At 48.9% G+C, this 23,879-nt stretch overlaps 10 protein-coding genes across 10 annotated transcripts; 6 read left to right on the top strand and 4 right to left on the bottom strand.

The window, feature by feature from the left end:
- Positions 1-1,355: 1,355 nt before the first annotated feature.
- Positions 1,356-2,386, top strand: N7455_002235 (uncharacterized protein; the record flags this gene model as incomplete). The annotated part of the gene is made up of 2 exons (XM_040951255.2): positions 1,356-2,081; positions 2,138-2,386. The coding sequence occupies 2 exons, from the start codon at positions 1,356-1,358 to the stop codon at positions 2,384-2,386; spliced, it is 975 nt and encodes a 324-aa protein (XP_040818044.2).
- A 407-nt stretch (positions 2,387-2,793) lies between these two features.
- Positions 2,794-3,706, top strand: N7455_002234 (uncharacterized protein; the record flags this gene model as incomplete). The annotated part of the gene is made up of 2 exons (XM_040951890.2): positions 2,794-3,403; positions 3,486-3,706. The coding sequence occupies 2 exons, from the start codon at positions 2,794-2,796 to the stop codon at positions 3,704-3,706; spliced, it is 831 nt and encodes a 276-aa protein (XP_040817658.1).
- Positions 3,707-3,965: 259 nt separating this feature from the next.
- Positions 3,966-5,280, bottom strand: pex19 (putative peroxisomal membrane protein receptor Pex19; the record flags this gene model as incomplete). The annotated part of the gene is made up of 3 exons (XM_040951093.2): positions 3,966-4,076; positions 4,143-5,002; positions 5,088-5,280. 3 exons carry the CDS (start codon positions 5,278-5,280, stop codon positions 3,966-3,968), a joined length of 1,164 nt encoding a protein of 387 aa, XP_040818332.2.
- Positions 5,281-6,815: 1,535 nt separating this feature from the next.
- Positions 6,816-8,186, top strand: N7455_002232 (bZIP transcription factor; the record flags this gene model as incomplete). Its single annotated transcript, XM_040951173.2, has 4 exons — positions 6,816-6,986; positions 7,091-7,307; positions 7,367-7,852; positions 7,909-8,186. The coding sequence occupies 4 exons, from the start codon at positions 6,816-6,818 to the stop codon at positions 8,184-8,186; spliced, it is 1,152 nt and encodes a 383-aa protein (XP_040818233.2).
- A 1,259-nt stretch (positions 8,187-9,445) lies between these two features.
- N7455_002231 (SDR family oxidoreductase) lies at positions 9,446-10,354 on the top strand (the record flags this gene model as incomplete). The annotated part of the gene is made up of 1 exon (XM_040951653.2): positions 9,446-10,354. The coding sequence occupies one exon, from the start codon at positions 9,446-9,448 to the stop codon at positions 10,352-10,354; it is 909 nt and encodes a 302-aa protein (XP_040817646.2).
- A 733-nt stretch (positions 10,355-11,087) lies between these two features.
- Positions 11,088-12,526, top strand: stm1 (uncharacterized protein; the record flags this gene model as incomplete). Its single annotated transcript, XM_040950997.2, has 5 exons — positions 11,088-11,111; positions 11,249-11,267; positions 11,406-11,573; positions 11,641-11,764; positions 11,890-12,526. 5 exons carry the CDS (start codon positions 11,088-11,090, stop codon positions 12,524-12,526), a joined length of 972 nt encoding a protein of 323 aa, XP_040818478.1.
- Positions 12,527-13,083: 557 nt separating this feature from the next.
- Positions 13,084-16,196, bottom strand: N7455_002229 (putative glutaminase). Its single transcript, XM_040951487.2, has 5 exons — positions 15,671-16,196; positions 15,216-15,615; positions 14,156-15,164; positions 13,965-14,095; positions 13,084-13,909 (listed from the first exon to the last, which is right to left on the bottom strand). The coding sequence occupies exons 1-5, from the start codon at positions 15,937-15,939 to the stop codon at positions 13,283-13,285; spliced, it is 2,436 nt and encodes an 811-aa protein (XP_040817699.2). The 5' UTR covers positions 15,940-16,196; the 3' UTR covers positions 13,084-13,282.
- A 1,477-nt stretch (positions 16,197-17,673) lies between these two features.
- N7455_002228 (uncharacterized protein) lies at positions 17,674-18,831 on the top strand (the record flags this gene model as incomplete). The annotated part of the gene is made up of 3 exons (XM_040951510.1): positions 17,674-17,994; positions 18,071-18,229; positions 18,295-18,831. The coding sequence occupies 3 exons, from the start codon at positions 17,674-17,676 to the stop codon at positions 18,829-18,831; spliced, it is 1,017 nt and encodes a 338-aa protein (XP_040818141.1).
- Positions 18,832-19,297: 466 nt separating this feature from the next.
- dbp8 (ATP-dependent RNA helicase DBP8) lies at positions 19,298-20,934 on the bottom strand (the record flags this gene model as incomplete). Its single annotated transcript, XM_040950984.2, has 2 exons — positions 19,298-20,357; positions 20,432-20,934. 2 exons carry the CDS (start codon positions 20,932-20,934, stop codon positions 19,298-19,300), a joined length of 1,563 nt encoding a protein of 520 aa, XP_040818648.1.
- A 386-nt stretch (positions 20,935-21,320) lies between these two features.
- On the bottom strand, positions 21,321-23,507 carry N7455_002226 (anion exchange family protein; the record flags this gene model as incomplete). The annotated part of the gene is made up of 5 exons (XM_040952023.2): positions 21,321-22,204; positions 22,264-22,760; positions 22,813-22,900; positions 22,951-23,099; positions 23,176-23,507. The coding sequence occupies 5 exons, from the start codon at positions 23,505-23,507 to the stop codon at positions 21,321-21,323; spliced, it is 1,950 nt and encodes a 649-aa protein (XP_040818418.2).
- Positions 23,508-23,879: the final 372 nt, after the last annotated feature.

Genomic DNA, 23,879 nt, shown 5'->3' with positions numbered 1-23,879 from the left:
ATGGTACATCTATCGATCTAGACTAAGATCGACAACTGATCTCGATCCGTATCCACACGTGATAGATTCCAGCCCTCAGAGATGCAAATGTATAGTGTTTTTAATCAACTTCTTCTTGGCATAGATTTTATATGGATCTTTAAGATGATACGGCTTTGTTCTAGGTCTGCATCGGGCTCATCACAATAATATATAGGGTTATAAAAGGGCCTAGACAATATTGAATGTTCTTCATCCACTAAGAGCTATGTGACCTTTTCTTGTATATTGCTTCGCTTGAGCTATAAATTCACAATACATTCATTGTGAATGCCAAATGCCAAGTTATAAGTAGCTCCTATAGTCCCATACTTTTATCATGGAGTGCAGTGCATTTAGGTGTCCCATGGCTAACAGGATTTAGTAGATTAGATCCCGGTCCAACCTAATACTTGATTATCTGACCAGAGTTAGATTTCAAGTGACTGAAAGCTTCTTCGGCTTAATATGGGGTTTTTACAATATAAATAATACAGGGAGGCATAGAAGACTATACAGATCAGATATTATTAGAGAGAAACCGGAAGATGCTATCAACATGGCTACCGGTATCCCCAGTAGCAGCACGTGTCGCTGTATTGATGAGAAAGGCCTGAGAGTCGAAGTCAAAAGCAGTCTGTATGTCGACCCTGGGTGCAGAATGCGTAGAGGTTCTAAGCACTCATGTCACAGAAGGCAGCCTCTTTAGTATGGGCAAAACCAGATCCCACTACCAATTGGAGGCAATGTACATTTAGCCCACTAGCCCCATCAACTGAGGAAGGACTTGGACAAAGAACCAAAACCAGTGGGGGCTTCCTATTTAGTGGTGAGCATCGACTATCTACATCATATGAATGTGTACCTGGATTATCCAGACACACTTCGTAGATAGCATGAATCGATCCCCATGGAGTTCATACTACCTCTTCCCCCCAATCAGCCCTGTCATGAGGTGTTTCCAATGTTGACTGAGAGCCTGAAGAGAGCGCCAAGAGACCAGCGCCTCAGCTGCCAAGGAATTCGCCGAAACCGCAATATGAGATGGCCTCTTAGAATCATGGCCCCCAACTAGCCAAGCAAACAAATTATAAGTTGGAGCCTCTAAGAGAAAACGCCCCCAATCAGCCAAGCATGTACAAAGTAAACCATTACAAATGATGTCACTGAGGTAACTGTGAACTTATGTTCGCTTGGAAGGGCATGAGTTATAAATTGATATAAAGAAAGCGGATAATGAAGCTCCCAACTGGTGTGAGATAACATAAGTTTCTCTAACACCATACTGGCCCACCAATGTAAAATCATATCCAACTCACTTTTATACAACAAAAACAATGATCCAACTCAAACCATTTACACTCGCCCTTGCCCTTTCTCTATTCATTTCCTCCACCCTAGCAGAGGATGGGGAACTCTCCTCCAGCCTTGTCGGCTGCAACGAGGTCTCATGTCCCAAAAAAGGTGCGAATGACCGCTGCACAGTGGGAGATAACACCTTCCTTGGAATCGGACTATCCCGCATCCCCGACGTTCCATCGTCCCTTGAGGGGTTCTCTCTCATAAAAGGTGTAAATGTGTCTGCTGCGCTGGCTGGAAAGGACAATGACAAGGCCACACGCCCTTTCAAGTCATTCTACTACCTCGGTGCGCCCTCGGATGTAGAGACCAAGGACTTGTCCGGCTGTGTTGTCGTCTTCCACGATGTCCCGTCCAAGAAATTTGACGGGCCAGAACTAGGGGGCAATCCCAATGGAACTGATGTCCGTGCTGCGAGCGGTACCTGTTCCGATGTCATTGACCAGACATGTATCGAAAAGCTTACGGAGAAGGCAACGAAATTAGCCGACGAGGCTGATGGGAATGTCTGCACGACGCTTGAGCGAGAATTGAAGAAGGTTTCTTTCGATGAGTGCAATGGATTTGCGGGTTCAGGTAGCAACCTTGGGAATTTCACTGTTAAGTCGCTCGATGGTCTCGATATGGTTAAGAATTCCTCAGGCTGTTGGCCTATTCAGCCCAAGTCAGATCAGTTGGTGGAAATTGCGAATTCCACTGCTCTGGTAAGTGGACTTCCGTTCATGTCTAACCTAAGCAGTCGTTAATGTATACTCTGTAGAAAAACTACTCGGCACAGGCTCTCCTTGACGAGGCCTATAAGATTACACCGGTTCTCACTGTGTTCGCTAGGAAGGGCAACAGCAGTCTTGTCAACCAAACCGCTTCTCAGTTGACATGTCTGAAAGTTGTCACTGAAGATAATCCCAGTGATGATGAAAATGGGAGTGAAAATACTGCGGTGGCTGTTAGGGCAAGCGGGTTTGCTGCTGGCATTGCGGCACTAGCTGGAATCTTTGCATTACTGTAGATAGATATTATATTGGATAGACTGTTTGAAATAGGCAAATTGGAAAGAGTACTACTTGATGTTATCAATTGGATATCAGAATATCAGTATGTATCTAAATAAAACCATGATACTATACTACGAGTACTCCGTACCACTTACAATGCAAGGGGGTAGAACGCGCTAAATTAGCGCGACTGTCTCATCAGGGACGTTATCTCTCCATCAGACCTCTACAGAGTAAAAACTACCTTATTCACTGTTAATACAACATACCTACATACATCATAGCCCTGAAAGAACCTTGGAAATCACCAAACTAAGCCTCAAACCCCAAGACTGACGCAACCGACTTCCGCATCCGAACCACGGATACGCCAAAACCCAACTCCATCAACTCCATAACCTTGGAACCCATCCACTTCACAATGTTCGCAACACAATCCCCCCAAACTCCCTTCCGCAAAACCCACTACTCCCCAACACGTCCCTCCCCACTGAGCAAACACACCACGACTCCACCCCTATGGAACATGTCCCCAACGCGTAGCATACAAAGCGCGTCGCAAAGCACAGCACCAAACCCATTTAACAACCCGCCACCAATCTTCAACATCCAAACCGAACCAATCGCCCGCCACACACACAACCACCATTCCCCGATCCCGATGCAATTTAACGCGTCCGCCTCGGCATCAACAACCCCAACCTCCTCCTCAAATCCCTTCTTCATCCAGCCACAAACACCCGCCTCGCCCTCCTCACCAACCCGCCAAAAGCCAAAATACGAAGCGCGTTACGCTTCCACGATCGCGAACCCGCTCCAGGGTGCGGCGGGTCTAGCGCGCTCGAAAACGCGTAAGATGTTTCTTAATCGCGTGCGTCATGAGCGTGACGATGGTCGATTTGAGGCGCGCGGTGAGCAGATGATGCGGATGGAACATCTTGCTGATCGGAGACGGTGGGAGGAGAGTATGGCACGGGATGGGGAAGGGGTTGTTGGAGGGTTTGAGGGGGATGAGGATGATATGCTTCCTGGTATGTTGGTTTTTTTTTAATTCCTTTGGGATAGGTTGCGGATATGTGTGTGTGTGCATTGCTGACTTTGGGGCCTTGGTAGATGATGCTGATCTGCTTGATGAGTTTATATCTCAGGAGGAGGCTATGGAGATGGCTCTTAGGGAGACGCATAGTGGGGTTCCTGCGAGAGTTGGGGATTTACGGTCTAATGGGCCCGGTGTGCTCTTCAGTGATGATGAGTATGATGATATCTTCATGGGACTGCCAGAGCCTTCTGGAAATCAGTGTGAGTCTCAGTCTCAGGATATGGATATGTCGTGAGTAGGCTAGGCCCACGGGTTGAGTGTTGATTTTTTCTGTTTTTTGCGAGGCATTGCATTGGGTTGGCGTTTTTGATTCCATTTGGGTTGGGCGAGATGGGAATCCGGATATATACATCAAGTAAATAAGGGTATATGGACACGGGTTGCGCATATGTACAATACAGAGACGGACGGTGTATGACAAAAGAAACAAGCAAGCCTCGGCATCAAGGCGATATCTTCCTTTGAAGCTTCAATCATACAATTTCAGGATCATATTACTGCTGCGGGCAATCAGGCACTCCGGCAGCACCAGCCGCCGCACCTCCCAGGTCTTCCATGAGGGGATTCGAAACGAGTTCCTCGGGTGGGCTTCCAGCCGCTTGCATCTGGAGACATAGTCAGTAAACAAACCTCAAAACAAGATCTGTCGACCCAAATGTAGAAGAACTCACCTCCTGCATCCTCTCCCACACATACTCTCGACACTTGGGATCATCATCCGAGAATCCCTTCTCCTCGAACTTCCCCACAATCTGCTTAACAACCCGCGCCTGCGTCTCAAACCGTTCCATATCCTCAGCCGAAACCTTGCCAGTGCCCTTATTCTTCTCAATCCACGGACCGAACTTGCCATCCAACTCCTTCATCGGCTCATACAGCATCTCCTTATTAGACAGCTGCTCCATCATACCCATGAACATCTTCGACAGATCTCCATCTTCACCAGCACCCGATGCCCCCGCCTCTACAGCCTTGAGCAACTGCGCTAGCATATCCTCCGAGATATCATCTTCATTACTTGCTGCTGCGGTAGCTTTATCACCGCTTTCTTTCATGCGACCCATTGTACGCTTAATGGCGTCGTTGAACGAGTCGGTCGGTTGCTCTGCGCCTGCAGCTGGCGTACTAGAGGAACCCTGAGTGCTAGGAGCCGAGATGCCAGCCGCAGCCACGGCTGCTGCGAGATTCTCTGCTGAAGCTCCGGATCCAGAACCGCCCTCCTCGGCCATCACGTCGGCGAGTAGCTGTTTAAGGAAATCGCCTGGTGGGATCCCGCTCTCTTCGAGCTGTTTTGCGAATACATCAGCGCCTTGGTCGACCGTTGCTTGGAAATTGGGGTCTGAGCTGCTACTGGCATCTCCACCTGGTCCCATCATGTTCGCCATGTCTTGTTCGAGTTGCTTGAGGAAGGCATCTTCGTCGAAGTCTGGGGATGCAACCCCGGTTGAGGGATCCGGGTTTGTGGTGGTGGAAGGTGCGGGTGGGTTTGCGGGAGGGGCGGGTTTGGGTTTGTTGAAGTCGTCGAGGACGTCTGTAGGTGTGAGTGTGAATCATTCCGAGTGGAGGGGTGTGAGGGGGAGGGGGAGGGGTAAGGAAGAGAGGCGGGTATGTGTTACCATCTAGCTCATCGAAGTCCGAGTCTTCGTCGTCATCATCTGCAGCTGCTTTCTGCGACTGTGCTGGTGCTGGTGCTGGTGCTGGCGCTGGTTCTGGCGCGGTGTCGGTGTTTGGCGGCTGAGAATCCTGTGTAGTTGGTGCGGTCACGGTAGCCTCTTCATGGCGCTCCTCGGTAGGCAAGGGGGTAGTCATATTGCGCGACAAGAATAAGCAAGTCTGGTTCTCAATTGAAAATACTGCCCGGTCGGGATGAAGCTTAATTTTTTTCGAGGTAAAAAGAAAGTCTGGAGATGAGGTTGGCATGTGACGGGTGTTTTGGCGGGGGAAATGCCGATCGCCGAGGGTTTACATTTTGCCTAGGTCTAGGTGGTAGGAACTACATAGTAGTTACTATAATATGTGTAGGGCATTATATTGTATAATAATTTATAGAAATGAAGATAAAATGTAGATAAAATGAAGATATTGATTATATCCAAAGTAAAAGTCAATAACCCTGGAGGTTATACAAATTCGCCCCCACGGGCACGGTGTCTAAATCGAGATTGAGTTGGCTGATGCACTCATGCAAGGAGTACAAAAGTACCGACATCTCCTGATCAGATCCGGCAACTCCAAATATAAAATCTAGCTCCAAATCGTTCACCGGCAAACAACCTACTCCGCACCTCCCCCAAAATGAGATCATAAGTCCAGACCAGATGAAGTGTGATCAGTGATCCTTGGCATACCGCCCCCCCGCATAATCTCGACCAGGTTGTTCCATGCGAGAAAAATCTGAATCTGCAATGCATTCCTCGTAAGTCCGGGGAAGGGGCGTCATCCCACGATGATCCTTCATTGGTGTCTCCGAGGGGGCCGTCGAGAGTGGCGTGTGATTCGCTTCTAGGTGCCCCAATGGGTCAGGGCTATGGGGTCATGTGGTATCAGAATAGGGCGGAGGGCGCCGAATATCCAATTATGGTCAATACCTGTAAGTCCTAGTAGGTCCAGTAAGGCAAAAATGGGATGATCTGTTAGGTGTCCGGTATCGGCTAGGCTTTGCGCATGACATCCATCTTCTTCTCCGCGGACAACTTTTCAGCTTTGCATTTTGGATTTGCAAGTTGGAAGTTACAAGTTACTTGAAGTTGTACTGTGTAGTCTCTCAAACATTCTGACATACGAAGGTTATAGCATTGAACATTACTAGTTCTGAAACAGGCCACCCCACAAGTCCTTTGTGGATTCTCCAAAAGGATAAGACCACTCAACTTAAACGTGGAACCCGAAGAACCAGTAAACCAAAACAAGTTAGAAAAAAGGAAAAAGAAGAAAAGAGGGAAAAAAATAAAAGTCAAAAGAGTTCAAGCTGGGCAGGTACGCGAGCCCCTCCTGACCGGGCAGACTTTTTTTTTTTTTTTTTTTTTTTTTTTTTAGTCAATAGCTTTACACGTATTTTTTTTTTTTCTCTTTTATCTCAATTCCTCTGACTCTTTCTTTCTCATAATTCGCTTTTCTTTTATGTCACAACTTGAACTCCCTCTATCTCGCACGTCCCTTCCGACTTAGCCGCGCGCGTGTGTCTTCATCTCCTTTATCCTTTTTATCCTTTTTTTTTCTTTTTTTTTTTTTCTCTCTTTTTTTTTGCCGGCCAGCAGGTCCGGCAACGCGGGGAAAACTGGCTGTGTCTGTTCCGTGTGCGGAGGGCCGCCTACAGGCTTGAATTTATTGAATTAGATTATATAATGGTCTCGATGGTTGACCATACTGATATGGCCATGGATTCAATCGTGCCTAAACATGAACCTGGTCCTGATGGTTCCATCAGTTCCACCGTGTCAACACCAGATCCAGAAGCCGAACCCTTGACTCAGGACGCCGCCCAGACTCAGAAGAGGAAAGGAGGCAGGAAACCTGTACGTAACATCTTTTTCAAATCTGGGGCCCCGCAATTCCTTTGTGTCACTGTCCTTATGTCGTTATCTTTCCCAATGTTGCATTGTATACTAACCCCGTTCAGATATATGCCACCTCCGAAGAACGAAAGCAGCGCAACAGGCAGGCCCAGGCGGCCTTCCGGGAACGCAGGACGGAATACATCCGCCAGCTAGAGACCACCATCAAGCGCAATGAGGAATCTCTACAGAGTCTGCAGCAGAGTCACCGCAGCGCCGCCGATGAATGCCTAATGCTGCGATATAAGAACTCCCTGTTGGAGCGAATTCTCCTTGAAAAAGGTAAGGTCCCTACCCGAACCTCTGGTCCAAACCTCAACTAATCTCCAACCCCCCACCAGGCATCGATGTGCAGGCCGAACTACGCTTGAAAACAGGGGCGCCGGGCGCTCCTCCCAAGGCAAACCCTATGCCCCCAAAACCAGCGCCTAGCGCGGTAGGCGCCCGCTCGAACCAACGACACCCCGCAGGCATCGCCTCGAAGCCCGAGACGTTCGGCATGTCGCAGCGGGAAGGTGCATACGGCATCCCGTCGCCGCAGTTCCAAGCAACCCCGACCTCCCACGTTTCCTCACCCTCGCACGCCAAGTCCCCCGGCTTTGGCTTCCAGGGCGCCATGTCACCTGTGGAGGCCGGAAGACCCCAGCTTCTCCCTCAACCCCGAACTTTTAGTCAGACTTCGCCACCGGCAATCAGCATGCCGCAGACCGAGCCGTCAGATTCCAAATCCCAATCCCGTGGTGCGGGAGCTATGGGTCCTCGCGGTGCGCGGGTCGCAGCGGCTGCTTACTATCCTTCTCCATTCCAGAAACACTACGACCAACTCGGTAAGCTTGTCTTTGACTTTGTTGATAAGTTCTTCCCCAGCTGACCTCTCAAGCAGAACAAGAGTACGATGCCCAGGCCGATATGGTCGACGAAGATCACGACGGCTCAGCATCATTTGTCCCTGGATTCACCCCACAGTCCGTCGCCTCGAGCTCCCACAATATGTCCGGTTTCAACCAACCACCAGGCGAGGGCACGCCCAGCGATTTCGGTAATGCAAACCAGCTGCTCGGCCAATACGAGCCGATGCTGGATACAGATCCATTCGGGTTAAGCGCTAGCATGCACTTCCCCACGCCCTTCAACTACGAGCACAACAACTCGAGGCAATGAACGGCTGTCTAAAATTTGTCTACTGCTTCTTTTTTTTTCTTTCTCCTTTTCTCTTGTTTTATATTCATATATCTGTCCATCTTATGTGGCAAATGATCATCTCTTCCTAAAAGTTTGATTTGAGCATTCCCCGGCGTTGCGAGGGTTTTGATACCAATGTTCTCTTCTGGTTTTCTTCAGAGGTATATTATATTACATTTTGTATATGAATCGAATCTTCTCATCACGGTTATTAGCAAATTTAACCTGCATCTTCATATTTTCTATCTGCTAAACCCGAAATTCCACCCTAGAATCGATGACACTCATACTCCCTAGCCCTCTAACCCCAGAAACTAACTTGCCATCTCTGCTTTTCACACGTGCGGTGCAGTGAAGGCTCTGTACTCATATACCAGTACGTGGAAGATATTATCTTGGCGGAGGGCATTGGTTGCGTTCCGGGTTGGTTTTCTGTCGTTTAAGAGAGATTGTTGTTATTGTTATGACTATGTATACTACGAATGATTGCTAGGGTTGTTAGTTTTATTGGAGTTTGTGTTTATTCTCCAAAGGACAGAAGACGAGGGCCTACTACTAATGCCGGTCTTGTTATTCCTTTCCAATCTAGCACCGCAACACTACATACACTACATACACTACACAAATTTCTGGTGATGGGGTCGGACCGCATCGCACCTGGTTGCATGTCACCAAGAGTTCCCATAAAACAAACGTGGGACCTTCCAAGGTTACTCTTGGTTTGTTATGCGCTCTACGCTTGCAGGAGGAGTATTTGCCCCAGACCGGTTGATATAGAGCCATTTTCATGTTTGTATCAGATACTACATACGTTGCAAAATATACGACATTGAAGAACGGGACAATTCGTCCCTGGGTTGTCTACGCTGTTGATGTGCTTAACTCCGAAATCCGACGTGGCGATTTTATTGGTTTGGAGATAACCCGATTATATTCCACCTCGGACATTATTCAATAACTATGCTATTTATAAGCAAGGGAGAATGGTGGCTAGTATGGGGTTTAAAACTATTATGGAGTTAAGCAAAGCGTTATGTCCGGTTGTACAGGGCTGTTTAGTTCCTCGATGAGCTCGATCTATAAAAGGTTCGCGGCCTTGCTTTCTGTGTAACTTTCGCCGTGTACAATTGCATTGCTTCAATAAAGTTTTATATGTGCTTGAGAATCCCTGGGTTCCTAGGCTTTCACCTTTTATACTTCACGCTTCATCAACCTTCCTCCCTACGACCATTCTCATAATGCACGTCTTCGTGACTGGAGCCACCGGCTTCATCGGCCGAGCAGTTGTCGACGAGCTCATAACCGCCGGCCACACAGTAACTGGCCTCGCCCGCTCTGACGAAGCCGCCGCTACCCTGACAGCGAAAGGTGTCAAAGTACTACGTGGTTCCTTTCGAGACCTCGAGGTCGTCAAACAAGGAGCCAGCGAGGCTGACGGCGTGATCAACCTTGCATTCGACCACGACTTCAGCAAGTATGCGCAGAACTGCCTTGACGAGAAAAACACCATCGAAGCTATAGGCTCAGTCCTGATTGGAACCAACAAGCCTCTGGTTACCACCACTGGCACCTTAGGGCTCGTCTTCGGGCTCACCAAGGGCAACATCAGCACCGAAGACGATATCATTGATTTCGAACATGCGACGAACATACGCGCTCGGAATGAGAAGGTCGTTTGCGACCTCGCTGAGAAAAACGTGCGTAGCTGTGTCATCCGTCTGCCGCCTACTGTACACGGTGATGAGGACCGCGCATTCATTGATAGGCTCGCTGCTTTGGCTCAGTCGCAGGGTAATGCCATTTACATCGATGAGGGATTAAACCGCTGGCCTGCTGTTCATCGTCTTGACGCTGCTCGGCTCTACCGACTTGCCCTAGAGAATGGTATTGCTGGAAGCAAGTACCATGCCGTGGGGGAGGAGGGTGTCGCCATGAAAGATATTGCTGAAGCTATTGGTCAAAACCTAGGTCTTCCTGCTGTATCTAAGACTGTTGATGAAGTGGGGAGCCTTGACAGCTTCGTTTCTTTTGTTATGAGCATAGATAACCCTACTTCAAGCAAGAAGACCCAGGAACTCCTTGGCTGGGAGCCAGTTGGTCGGAAGCTTTTGGATGATATCAAGGCTGGAGTTTATGCCCAGAAGTGAGGAGGTAGTTCATAGTTTGTGAGCTCTTGGGGGATCGTGTTCGGAAATACCATATACTACTTTGGGAATAAGGGAATGAAGGGTTGGGCATATGTTGACACGGGAATGCATACCCAAGGGAGAAATAATGACCAATGCGATTGCTAGCCAGACGATCCAACAATCCCCACTCAGATGTCAACCTAAATCCTAACTTATCCATCATATTTGTGCTATGGATAGCTCCATGATTACATAGCTTCTGCAAGGCCGGGATAGAGCACGCAGGTGTAGTCCACAGCCAGATCGACATACTCCACCGGGACATGTCAGTTCTGTGTAAGCTAAAACATGGATCACCATATATAGAAATACCCATATAGGATCATATACAAAAAAGGGTGGATATAATATGTCCAACAGCGAATAAACCCAGTGAGGATGAGAAAACTATACTCCCCAGAGCAGTCCTTGACGTAATGATTACGTAAGGTACCCTAAGCCCTAGACTGCGGGCAGCCAATCAACGAGCGCGGGCATCTTCGCTTAGGAGCAGAAGCCGCCTTTCCTGATTAGTCACCTTACACCCTGCAACCACAAACCGTGGACCTCTCTTCACCCTGCTCATTCATCATCATCAATCTTGACAGGCCGGATTCCCTTGGGTTCTGCCTTGTGCACCGTTAACTCCTCTAGACCGATTGTCTAAAGTTGAGCGCCTCCCCCGGAAGGTCTCCGAAACACAACAGGCGTCATGGCGGAGTCCGTCCGGTCCAAGGTACGCTGAATTGGAGCTCTCCTGCGCGCTGCTAGCGACGCAATGTTAAATGAAATCGCGATCTGGAAGCGATTTGGGGGATTCGAGGATTTTTTTTAATGTTCAATAACTAATTTGAATTGTTTGATTTCATATAGAACCTCTACGAGCTTCTGGGTAAATTTCCCCTCCCTTGAATCCAATCATCGGCTATCTTTTCCGACAACGAAGAGCTCTTTCTATTCAGAAAAGAATCAAAAGCTCCATTCGCACCCGTTCTTCGGTCCATTGATCGCTAACGTTACCTTTCATCAGGTAACGACCCAGAGCTCGACCCCAGCAGACCCGCTCCTCCCCCCGCCAAGGCTATCGACCGCCCCGTTGACCGCTCCGGAAAGCGTGATGCCCCCAAGGAGCAGCCTGCTCGTCACACTGAGGCCAACGCCCGCCGTGGTGGCCGTGTGACCGCTGGCAACGAGGCCGGTATGTGGTTATAAGAAATCAGTTTTTTTTTTTTTTTGACGGAAGAACCGGACTAATAATTGGACAGCTTACCGTGACCGCAACGCTGGCCGTAACAACAACCGTGAGAAGCCCACTGACGAGGCTGCTCAGCCCGCCCGCCGTGGTGGCCGTGGCGGCCGCGGTGACCGCCAGTCCCGCACTGGCCAGACGTAAGCGATCCGATCCCTCGAATGAACGAATAAACCCGAAGCAAAATCATGAACACCATGAGATTTTTGCTGGGGAATATACAGAAAACGAATGAACGAAACTAACCTGAACTTCGATAATACAGCGACACCCGCAAGCAGGTCCAGCAGGGCTGGGGTGCCGAGAACGGCGAGAAGACCCTGGACGATGAGCGCCAGGGCGAGAAGATCGCCAAGAAGGAGGAGAACGAGCCCCAGACTCCCGTCGAGGCCGAGGAGCAGGAGGAGCCCGACAACTCCAAGTCCTTCGCCGACTACCTTGCCGAGAAGGCCCAGCGCGAGACCCTCGCCGCCAAGCCCGAGCGCACCGCCAACGAGGGCGCCAAGCTCGACAAGAAGTGGGCTGCCGCCAAGGAGCTCGCCAAGCAGGAGGAAGCCTCCTACATCCAGCCCTCCCAGGAGAAGGCCAAGCGCGAGAAGCAGCGCAAGGAGAAGAACTTCCTTGACGTTGACCTCCGCTACGTCGAGCCTCCCCGCAGCGGCCCCGCTCCCCGCGGCCGTGGCGACCGTGCTCCCCGTGGTGACCGCCCCGCCCGTGGTGGTGAGCGCAGCGAGCGTGGCCGTGGTGGCCCCCGTGGTGGCGACCGTGCCCCCCGCGGTGACCGCCCCGCCCGTGGTGGTGCTGCCCCCGCTGCCCGCGGTGGTGCTCCCCGTGGCAACGCCCGTGGGCCTACCGGCCCTACCGTCGACGAGAAGAACTTCCCCAGCCTCGGCGGCAACTAAACTGCCTGACCTTGTAGGGAACTCGTGCTCCCAGACACGAATGTCCTTTATCTTCCCGACTCTTCCATCCCTTTTCTCCATCTGCTAGGTGTGCAAGTTCACCCGGAGGTGGTATCTATTGTGTCGCTTCATCTGTGATGGTTTTTATTTTCTCTTTCTATGGGGATTGGGCCTGAGGGGAGGTTGGTGGGATGTGAAGGATTATCCGTGCTCTGCTGGATGCAAAAACTGCCCAGATTTAAGTTTTTTCTTTTCTCTTGGGAAAAGACATATTCCGGGTTGGTCTTATATGTGTGTTGTGTGTGTGTTTACATTTGCCTTCGGTGAGCAAACGCGAATTGGATGACTGAATTCGACGGGCCCATGTAATTTGAATCGATCCAGAAGAAGTCAACAAAAAAATAGGAACGCAAAGAAATCTTCAATTGAATTACGGGACATGTCTGCTTCTTATACTCTAGAAAATTAGTATTTTATAGATCTACTAGTGGAGTTGTACTTTGATAACTTCGATAAGCATGTATACGACGGACTTGCACCAAAATAGACCAAAATCAGGCTTGTATGTATACTTGGATTTTACCCCAAGGTGCTATGGACTTAACCCTATCTAGCTATGTACTAATGATAAGATTGCCAAAAGTGCAAAATTCTGGCCCGGAGTATGTATGGATGCAAAGAAAACGAGAGACGGCAACAGATCTACTGTGTCAGCTGCCTTTCCATTTGTGACCCCTTGCTGTGATGAATGAGCTTCTACAGCTCTCCCTCGCCATGGCGGTTATGGCCCGACATGGTGAATTCCTTCGCGGCAGACTCGGCACTCTGGGCCCAAACCGCCAAAGTCTCCTCGTCAACCTCATCGAGGAAAGACAGGCCAGGCATGGCCTTTCCACCACAGGCACGCTCCAACGCTAGGAATGCAAAATGGCCACCAATGACAGGCCGGGCGAAGAAGTTCGGACCAGGGAAGCCTCCGTCGCCCTCCGTGTTGTGCAAGTCCGTGAATGGACGATCAGTGGTGGTCTCATTAACCCAGCGAGCGACAGAGTCGAGGATCTCTGTACGCACAGCCTTAGAGGCTACCGCCATTGAGAAGAACTCCCAATCGGTCTTGGTGTACATGTGGCGGCTGTCGAGGGGCAGACCGTACTTCTGACGCACATAGTGATACCAGACAGACTGCTTTTGGTAGATGTGGCGTGGAACAAAGCCAGGTGAATCAGTATCGGTATCCTCTAGGTGGAAGCAGAGCTGGGCATCGGCGTAGAGGTTGTAGATCGTTGTCCAAGAGCCATACCAGTCGTAGGCAAGTTTGGCATGGGAGCCATCCCGGGACATGCCAAACTCCTCCCATTTGGCGATGTAGTCGCTGGCGACTTTCTGTGGGTGTAGTTAGTAAATCTGTCAGGACACACAGATAAAAGACGATTCATACCTTGAAATAAGCAGCGTCGGCATCATGACCGGCTACCTCAGCGATCTTGCTCATAGCGTTAATGCCTACAATTCCCTTGAGGGCCAGATTGGTCTGGAGAGCCAGCCAGCCTGCAAAGTCATCGGTAGAGACTGTCCTCGAAATTAGCTTGGATAAACACACCATCAGAAAGACCGGGGAGGTGTTCTTACGTTGGTTAGCAGGCTCAAGAGAGAACTCGACCAAATATCCGGTCCACTGCTTCCAAAGACCATAGCTTCGCTTCACCCATTTCTCGGCCTGGCGCTGGCCCTTACTACCGCCACCCCATTTGCTATCTTGGTGAGCAATTCCGGACAGTACCTGTAGATTATCAAGAGGGAACAGTCCAGATGTCTCGCTTTCAGGGCTTGACGAGGGCAACCCCTGTGTTGACCAAATGGACGAGGCCGCGGTAGTGTCTTCATAACGAAGCGAGTTCACGATAGCCAAACCCATGATGAGGATATTACCACACTCTTCAACTGGCATGTACTCGTCATTCCCGTCAGGATGTCCGGTGGCATTGGGGAAGTGTGTGCCCAAATCGTGCATTGCATACTTATTGGGGTATTGCCCGCTCAGCATGTGCTCGATCAACGGCTCCAAGAGGTACGCCAACCACCGGGGATTCGTGTACATGAAGAAGGGGAACGCGGGGAAGATGACATCGATAGTTTGGAAGTTGCCATTTGAAGAGATCTCCTTTAGGAACAGGATCGGGTCATCCGGTGTTCCTGAAAAGGTAGTGGCGCCCATGACCTGCCGCGCAGTAAGGGCAACGATGTCAACATAGTCATCGGCTCCCGACAAGTATGCGTCATCTGCCACTTGCTGCGAGTAATTGGATGCTAGAGAGCTAGCTGCAGCGTAGTCCCGGTAGTGGAAATTCAGGAGGTCCTCTGTTGTTGGGTACCAAGATTCCCATAAGGGTCGCATCAGGGTAAGCCCACGAGATGATGCATACTGAACAACGGGGATTTGGATAAACGCGAGAGTAAAGGTGACGTTGTCGTCGTAAATCTTGGATGAATGGCCAAGATGGAACGACTTGGAGAACGCAAATACCGGCGCTCGATCGTGAATAGCGCGGAATTTATTATCGTTGGTGTTTTGCAGAGCTCCAGAGCTTGCGAAGCCTCGACGTACATCAGACGCATATCCAGACTGGAATTTAGCGTCCTGACTTTTGATTAGCTATATATCAGTTCATTTTGACGAGACAGGACTTACAGATGGTCCAGTGAAATGAAGAGTGCCCCATTCCGCACGATCGCGAGTCTCTGTGAGAAGAAGCTCGTTCTCCCTCTGCACTTGCCATCGATTCAATGTAAGCTCCTCGTGCTCAGTCTTCAAACTATCCCATTCCCATTTGATCTTGCTACCGGTATCTCCGCTGACCCAACGGCCATCAACATCCATATAGATGCTGACATCGACATCGCCTTGGACATCGATTGTGACATAGGAGGCCGGGATTGACTGCCGCAGAGTCGAAGTTGGCGTAATGGGTGAAAGGAATGAAATTGTAATGTCGAGAGGGTTTCCGGTACCAGTGTCAACGTGGTAAGTCAGGTTGGTCGTTGAGGCATCATAGTTCAAGCCCAGGTATTCGGGGAACTTGATCTTGTAACTGTAATTTGTTAGTACCTAAATCCCCCACAAATAGGTGTTTTTCAAATACATACTCTGACTTATCATCCAAAGACTCATGAGGTTTGCCAACAAGAGGGTAGACGGTATTCTGACTTGGGAGGTGAGCCATCAAAGAAAGTCCCACCTCCTCTCCAGTGTAGAACATGGGCCATTTTGACCAAGGTTCATCCCGAGCATTTGCGAGCCAGGTGCTCAGATATGGATTTCGTACGATCAAAGGAATAACGGGTGGAGTGAGCGAAGATGCGGTGCTAACCGCTGCCTGGAAGACAGCGGCCAGGACCACGAGTAACAACTGCATGGTCACTCTTGGCGAAGGTGACACAGTGTTTGATCCACTATAAAAATCTAGAACGGGAATAATAGCTCAACTTGTGTAACGAATGTGCAACTAAAATAGTTGTAGCAATGTGTTAGAGAAGAAGAGAGGATCAAGGGAGGAAGAGAGAGAATGTTGGAAGATGAATGCGGGGGAAGGATCAAGGATCAACGTTGGATGTCATTCCTTGGCTTTTCTACTTTGGTAAGATGAGTTTCGAGTTGTTCTAGTCATCTCACTTACCCTTTTTTATCCTATTTCTTCTTTATAGTATAATTCAAGTCAGCCCTGAAGGATCTCCTTCTCATCCTTCGATGATGTCATGCGGAGAGAGCACTATCTAATCATACATACCACATGCTACATACATAGTTATGCATACTATACCTATTCCGGATATTATATATAGCCAGTCTAGTATACTTTTATCGAGTTGTAAGTAAAACATGGCCAGAGATCAATTAGAAGTAGCAGTGGTCAGTTGAGTGAAAAGCGCCGTTGTCTGCATGTGCGATCTATACTAGAACTAGAATGAAGGTCCGAGAAACTAGGGCAACATCCATCATATTATATTCGGTCTGCATATTCACCAAACGAGGGGAATTGCTTGATGGGGAAAGCAGGTTTAAATTTATGGTCGTATTTTGGGCATCTGTTGACGTTGTCTGTCTCAATTTTCCAAGCTCGGTTATACTATATACAATGTTATAATGTTGGTCGGTCATGGGTAAGTAGGTCTTATATATATCACTAGATCAATATTACCTAGGACATTACCGTAATTGGAGGTTTATAGGAGATTCAAAAAGGAAAAAATAGAGGCTAATCATGCACCTGGATACATGGGTTCCATAATGTCATTTATCACAAAGGTGTTGTTCATCACGATATACCTCAAGTCTACCATGTGCAATTCTCTTTTTTTTCCCCCTCCAATTAACTGTACGATTACATATACCTCATCAACTTATCCCTGCTAGACTTTTAGTACCAAGTTAATTGTAAACAACATTTCTGTTTTTCTCGACTTTAATCATAGACCGCGCTCGTGGGTCTCTAGCCCCTGTGGATCCAGGACACGAAAAGCAGTAGACGCGCCCCAGGCCGGGGTTGAGCACTCGGTGTGTATGGAATTATTGTGAATCTTTATAAAATAGTCCCAGAAAAGCAAATTGAAACACCAAGGTGTATAGAATAGATCCTAAGAGACATTGAATGTTCAATATCAAAAAGTCTTATATGGGAGCATCGAGAAGAAAAGTCAATTCCATACTCCGTACGCGTCTATAAAATAACAAGCATATAGTAAACTATGAAACATTCTAAACCAAACCATTATTACTATTATTACTACAGTATCAAAACAATTGCAATGTTCCAAAATCCAAACGCGTGCTCAACACGCCTATGTGGAGCCCCCAGTCCGTGCTCTATACAAGGCTAGTAAGTTATCGACTAAACGCGATCGACGCGCGAGACCGTTTTTCTTTTTCTAGACTTCCTACTTCTTTTCTACTTTCTACCTTCTACCTTCTATCTTTTACTTCTCAACTTCCTACTTCCAACTGTGATCACTTTGAAAGTTGCAATTCTCTTTACATTGGGTCGCGTCCATATCAGACTCCCCCGCAGTACTCCCGGATTCTACTACCTCGACCTTCTGTTCCCCTCAATTATCCTCTCGAAACCACCTGGGTACTATCCTTAAGCTCCATGATGAATTCGACTTCAGTGCAATCAGTGCAATTCAGTCCTATCAAAGACGGACGACGAATTCTCGGCGAGAAAGACTCAAACGCGTGTCTGTCCCCCGCCACACACGCCAAACCATCATTCCCGGCCATTGGGACCCCGGTCAAGCGGATTTCGATTGCTACCTCACCTAAAAAGCTTCTACCCTCTCCCATATTTGCAGGCCAAAAACGGACACGGGATCAATTGGAGGAAATGGAAGAAAACCTCGGACACGTGCAGACGCGGGAATCCTCTCCGCAGCCCGGTGTCCAATCCACTGTCAATGATGATATGCAAAACCAGGTAAGCTCATGCGAGACAGACAAAGAAGTCCCGGGAATGATCAGTCTAAAACTAACCCTAAACGCGCGAATAATAGCTCATCCAAACCCCCACACCACAAAACTCACAACCCGAACGCGACCAAACACAAGATCAAATAGACACCGACCAATCTTTCAATGTGCCCAGCACCCCAGAGCAAGAAACACGTAGCGTTATCTCAGACTCCGACGCGCGAAAACTGTTCATCCAACAAGTATGCGGACCTTGATATCAGCATCGAACACCTTCCCCAGCAGGCAGTTTCTAACAATTGAACAGAAAGCAAGCCTTCTCCGATCAAGACTACAGAGCGCGATGCGCAATGTGACAGACCACCAGTTCGACCGCCGGGTCTCCGAGCTAGAAGCACACAGTCGCAAATGTCCACGGCTCTCACTCTCCGTCCTCTCCACACCACCCCTCTCATCGCGCAAACACTTCACATCCTTCCCATCCTCGCAAATGAAGACACCCCGTATCGGCTGCGCTGGTTTTACCTCCACCCCCTCCCACAGCACACCTGATCTTCCAGGCCGACCTTCCCCATTGTCTTCCAGCGTTGTTCAGCAACGCACAAAGTCACACGCGCAACGAACACCACCCCGTGGGCTCGGCTCTCCAATGCAGTTGAGTAGTCCTCCAGCTACGGTCATTCGCCGGGAAGCCGATAGAGAGACAAGCATGGGACCAAGAGCTGAGCTCAGTATGGATGATGTGGATGCCATGTCGCCGTCACAGCGAGGTGACGCGGTTGATGGACTATTGAAACTCATGAGTACGACAGGCAATCAAAGTTCGGATGCGTGGACTGGATGATTCAGTGGCATTGTCTTTTTCTTTGTTGATATTCTTTTCAGACTATTGCTTACCGTGTGGAGCATGTCTGAGTGAATTAGATCGCATTGCATGGTGTATAGGGCCAAGCAGCGAGCATATCGAGATTCGTTGATATACTTCAAGTCTTGGTTCTAACATGACAGCGGGTTATCCCATTTTGGAACCATGCAGCATTATTAGAATAATTCGTCTATACGTTGCGATCAATGATACCATTTGTGCATTTGAACAATTATCAGTTTCCCCTAATACCAGAATACAAGTTTGAAATCAATAGCAGTGCCGGCTTCCTACGCGAGTACATAGGACTGCCACGCGGTGTTTTCACCCAGGAATGCTGCAAGACACAATAAAACCTCAAATTCAAGTTCCAGAGGGAAAAAAAAAACCGCTAAATGTATCAATTGATTTCAAAGTAGATAACGTCTATCTAATAAGATGTCCTTCAGCGAACCTTCTTCAACTTATTACGCTTCCGTCCAAGAATATCACGACCCTCATCAATCTCACCCGCAGCCTCACGCTTCGCAGAGCCAACCTCCTTAAGCAAACCGGTTCTAACAACACGGCTCTCAATATTGACACCTTCCTGCTCGAACTCCTCCATCGGCCTACCAACACGCTCCTCAATAGCAAGAACGAGCTCAACATCACGCTGTCCAACCAGCGTGGTAGCCTCACCATCCCGACCCGCACGCGCAGTACGACCAACACGGTGCACATAGTCATCCGGGTTCCGGGGCACATCGAAATTGATAACCAGCTCTACAGACGGGATATCGAGACCACGCGAGGCAACATCCGTAGCAACCAAAACACGGGCAGCAGTGGCTCGGAAACGAGCCAAGTTAGCCGTGCGCTCGGATTGCGGGAGGATACTGTGGAGGGAGGTGATGCGGTGACCGAGACGGCGGAGGGTGCGTTCTAGCAGATCGCATGTTTTGGTATGGTTGCAGAAGACGATGACTGGCTTAGTGACGTTTACTTCTGTGGAGAGCAGCGCGTGCAGGAAGGCCTCGCGGTGTGTCATGGGAACCTTCAGGTATGTCTGCTTGAGGGTTGGCGGGATCTTGCCTTGGTTTTCGGTGCCGATCTCGGTCATGAAGATCGGGGGCTTGTTGCCTGCTGCCGGCATGGACTTCAATGCCCGCACCTCGGCTGTCATGGTCGCTGTGAATAACAGTGTTTGACGCTCGGCGGATGGTGGAAGTGCTCCGAGGCATGTTTCTACGTCTGGTAGCATGCTTCCTGGCCCACTGGCTAGTAGGCGATCGGCTTCATCGAGAACAACCATTTTAACGCGGCGGAGACCGGCTACTGTGTCTTCTCCGGACGTCTTGATGTGATCGGCTAGTCGGCCGGGTGTTGCGATGACCACGTGAGGCCGGTTCGCAAGTTCAATAGCCTGCTGGCGCATATCCATGCCTCCGACGACGAGGATAGGCTTCATATTTTGCGGTGCGGAAACGGCTCGGAATTGTTCGTAGATCTGGAGTGCAAGCTCACTAGAGAAAATAAGGTCAGTTACCGAAGACTAAAGATAAAACCTCTCAAATCCACCATGAACATCGAAACATACCGAGTTGGGGTCAAAACCAAAGCGTAGATCCCGAATGGATTCCGCGCCCACTGCTGCATAATCGGAACCGCAAAGGCCATAGTCTTTCCGGAACCAGTGCGGCTTCCACCAATGCAGTCCTTGCCTTTCAGGATCTCAGGAATACAAGCCTTTTGAATAGCAGTTGGCCGTTTGATCGCCATTGTCGTCAGCGAAGAGACAAGCCAAGGCGCAACGTCCAATTCCGAAAAAGTGGACAGCCCACTCTGTTTACCAAGCTCAATTGCATCGCTAATAAGGACCGGTTCCTCTTCCTTCGATTCAGGCTCCTCCTCTACCTCACCCTTCTTCCTGATACGAGAGAGGGTGGGGAGCGGTGCAGGTGCGACGTATGAGTCGTTGGAAGACTCTGAGAGACGGCGGCGTTTGGGGGCTCGGTCGTCGACATCGGGTTGTTCCACATCAGAATTATCGGATACATCGGAGTCCTCGAACTCCGGATTCTCTGTGATCGGGGGCGCCATCTTGTTTGCGACTGTCTATCAGGACGAAATAATTTTGCGGCAGAAAAAGTTATCTCTAACAAGCGGTGGGAGATTGTGAGCCTGGTTTATAAGGCACTATTATATTTAATCAAACGACCTTGGAGTTGGCCACACACTTATATAGCATAATTAACCAAGTGACTGGGGTTTTTACTAATAATAGACATGAATTGGGTTAGTCTATGGGGAAGCAATTAATTCATGAAGTGTTGATTAATTTATGTTATTGCCTGGGAAATCGGGCATCAATCGATATCCTAAACAGTATGGTTGCTCATCAACCGTTTATAATGATGGTGAAAACAGCAACAGAACCGAATATGCAAAGCAATTTTTATTGCAAGATAGGATATCGTAGGCAATATTTAGTCTACCCTGCTGGCTGCGCTCCTTCTGCGTGAAACAAGGGAGGGGAGCTCATATGCCTCACCTCGCTCTAGATCATCCTCTTCGACTGCAGATTCCGGAGAAGCTGAAGTTCGGTTTCTCAGGACTCCGTCACCTCCACTCGAATAATCATCCCGCCCCCCACTAGCCACCGCTTCATCGTAGTCCTCCATTCCGTGGGTGCCACCGACACTTTCCATGGTAAATGGACTAGCTGTCGGTCCGTCGAGTGCTGCAAGCTCCTCGCGGGAGAACCATTTAGGGAGCAGGAACGAGCGCACCGGTATCAGAAGGAGAATGATAACAGGAAACCCGATGGCAGCGATTGTCTGAGTGATAGCGAAAGTCGCACCAAAGCCAAACAGTTCAAGAGCGACAAAGGCCCAGATGGCGGAACGGCGCTCAATTCGCTTGAGAGGATTCGACGCGGAGGTAAACTTCTTGTCTTCGGCAAGAAAGATCATTTTTTGCGTAATGCCGTTGCCTTGTAGAGCCTGGACACCCATAATGAAGAACAAACCAGCCATCACACCCTGTGGAATCAAGTGGAGCACGATGAGGAGGGGTCCTGTCATTGTTCCCAGTGTCAAAAGTCCCTGTGCAAAGTTGCTAACTCTCTGCTCTACTACGTGATCTGTTACTCGGATAGTTTTGCCCTTGTTGGTGTCGTCTTCGTCTGCGACCTGACGAGTGACGCAGAGGGCGGCAGTGTGGAAGGGGGCCTGGGGAATCAAGCCATTGGGGAATGGTATTCCCAGAATTCCAGCCACGAAGGTTGTGAGGCCGAGGAGCCAAATGTCCCAATGGAAGCCAGCTGGCTTTCGAAGAGGAAATTCGGTTCCTTGGGCAATGAGAGATGATACTAGAAGGGACGCGTCAGTCATAAAACCCAGTGTAATTTGCTCGCTGTAACGTACTCACCATTGTGATCAAAGTAAAAGAGAATTGTGAGAAGAATCGCAAATGGAATTGCAAGGAAGATATCCCCAACACTGATATCCCAGAAATGCACAAGCCAAGACCGGTCAGTTGTAGGAAAGAAAGCCTTGCTAGTAGGGAGCGTGGCGACATCAACATCCCTCATCTGACCGATGTAGACGAAACCAGTAAAGAAGATGATGGTCAAAGGTGTACCATAGTCCTCTAAGAATTTCCGAACGGGTCGCTTAAAAAGATTGCTGTTACCCAATTCTCCACAGATCCATGCACACATCAGGACAAGTAGTGCAACCATAATACTCAGGTAAGCAGAGGTCTCTCCCACAGAGCCCCATTGTCTAGTGAGAACTTGAATGCCCTTCTGGATATAGATGCAAGCAACGTAGAACCCGAAGATGTCGCACGAGAATCGAGTGACATATGTCAGGGCGTTGCAGGAATTAGTGATAGCTAGTATCCAATGCATAATCAAAGACCAGCTACAATAAGTGTCAGTAAAGTCGATGACCAAAAACGATGCAGGAAACTCACATTCCAATCCAACACATGAATGCAAGATACGGTGTCCCTCGAGGAGCCATGATATCATAGACAGTATAGTTGAACACAGTGATGGGACCTACAATACTTAGTTTCAGACTTCATGATCATATATTCCAGATTTCTTACCAGTAACACCGACAATGACCAAGGGCTGAGCCGCAAAAAGCGAAAATACAATTGCACCAAGAACGGAAGCAAGTAGAACTTCATTGACGCCATAGCTCTGACTTGTCTTCTCGAACATATCCAACGAGAAGGCCAGAGCAGGCAAGATACTACACTGATTGTGAGCAAATGAAGCAATACACCGAAGAAAAGATATTGATTGATATCCAACCAGAGCAAGCATACTTAGCAAAATACATATAGACCGTAGCAGGGACGACACGATAATCCCATGCATCAGTCCAATCGCTCCAATAATATGGTGCTCTGCGCTTGAAATCGTTGATCATTCCACGAAACAAGTGGACATGCCACCATTTCGTCTGAGGCGAGTGCGCCGACGCTGTCGTCGACACACGATGCTGCGAGTTTTCTTGGGTGCTGTCTTGTTGGTCCAAATACTGGTCAGGTTGACGTGTAGTACCATGATCAGTTTTACCTGACCGTGTTGAGCGCACCGATGATAATCGATGCGACTGCCGAGAAGGTTTCCGCTGAGCGGACGTGGAAGCGTCCATGTTGGGTCCCGGAAGGGACAAATCCCCGTGTGACGACCCTTGCATATGCAATGGTGGGATGAATCCGATGCTTCAGTACAATACAACTAGCATGGATTTAAGAAGATCTAGGTACTTGTATTGTTATGCAAAGAAATATAGGAGGGCATGAATTGGGACATAATGGAAGGGAGCTTGATTTTGTGGAGAAATGTTGGAGCTGAGGAAGCCAAGACCTGTGAGTGGGGGCCTGAGGCATCAACTTCTAGTTAGGATCTGCGTCAGGCCGCTACGTTCATATACGAGTGTACGGGGTAAATATAACAACCCAACATTTAAGTCAAGATGAACTAAAGAGAATTAGTCGTATTACTCAAATCTGCATAGGAAAGA

Source organism: Penicillium solitum (genome assembly GCF_028829755.1).
Source record: "Penicillium solitum strain IBT 25940 chromosome Unknown utg000001l_segment0_segment0, whole genome shotgun sequence".
Taxonomy (NCBI): domain Eukaryota; kingdom Fungi; phylum Ascomycota; class Eurotiomycetes; order Eurotiales; family Aspergillaceae; genus Penicillium; species Penicillium solitum.
The sequence above is the reverse complement of the archived record's forward strand: the minus strand, read 5'-3'. Positions and strand labels throughout refer to the sequence as shown.

Excerpts from the sequence above, each read along its gene's own strand:
- N7455_002229 (XM_040951487.2), bottom strand. The coding sequence starts at position 15,939 with ATGCAGTTGTTACTCGTGGTCCTGGCCGCTGTCTTCCAGGCAGCGGTT. Across the intron at positions 15,165-15,215 it reads TTCATTTCACTGGACCATCT|GACGCTAAATTCCAGTCTGG; the intron begins GTAAGTCCTGTC and ends ATCAAAAGTCAG. Across the intron at positions 14,096-14,155 it reads TCTTGAGCCTGCTAACCAAC|TCTCTACCGATGACTTTGCA; the intron begins GTAAGAACACCT and ends TTTCGAGGACAG.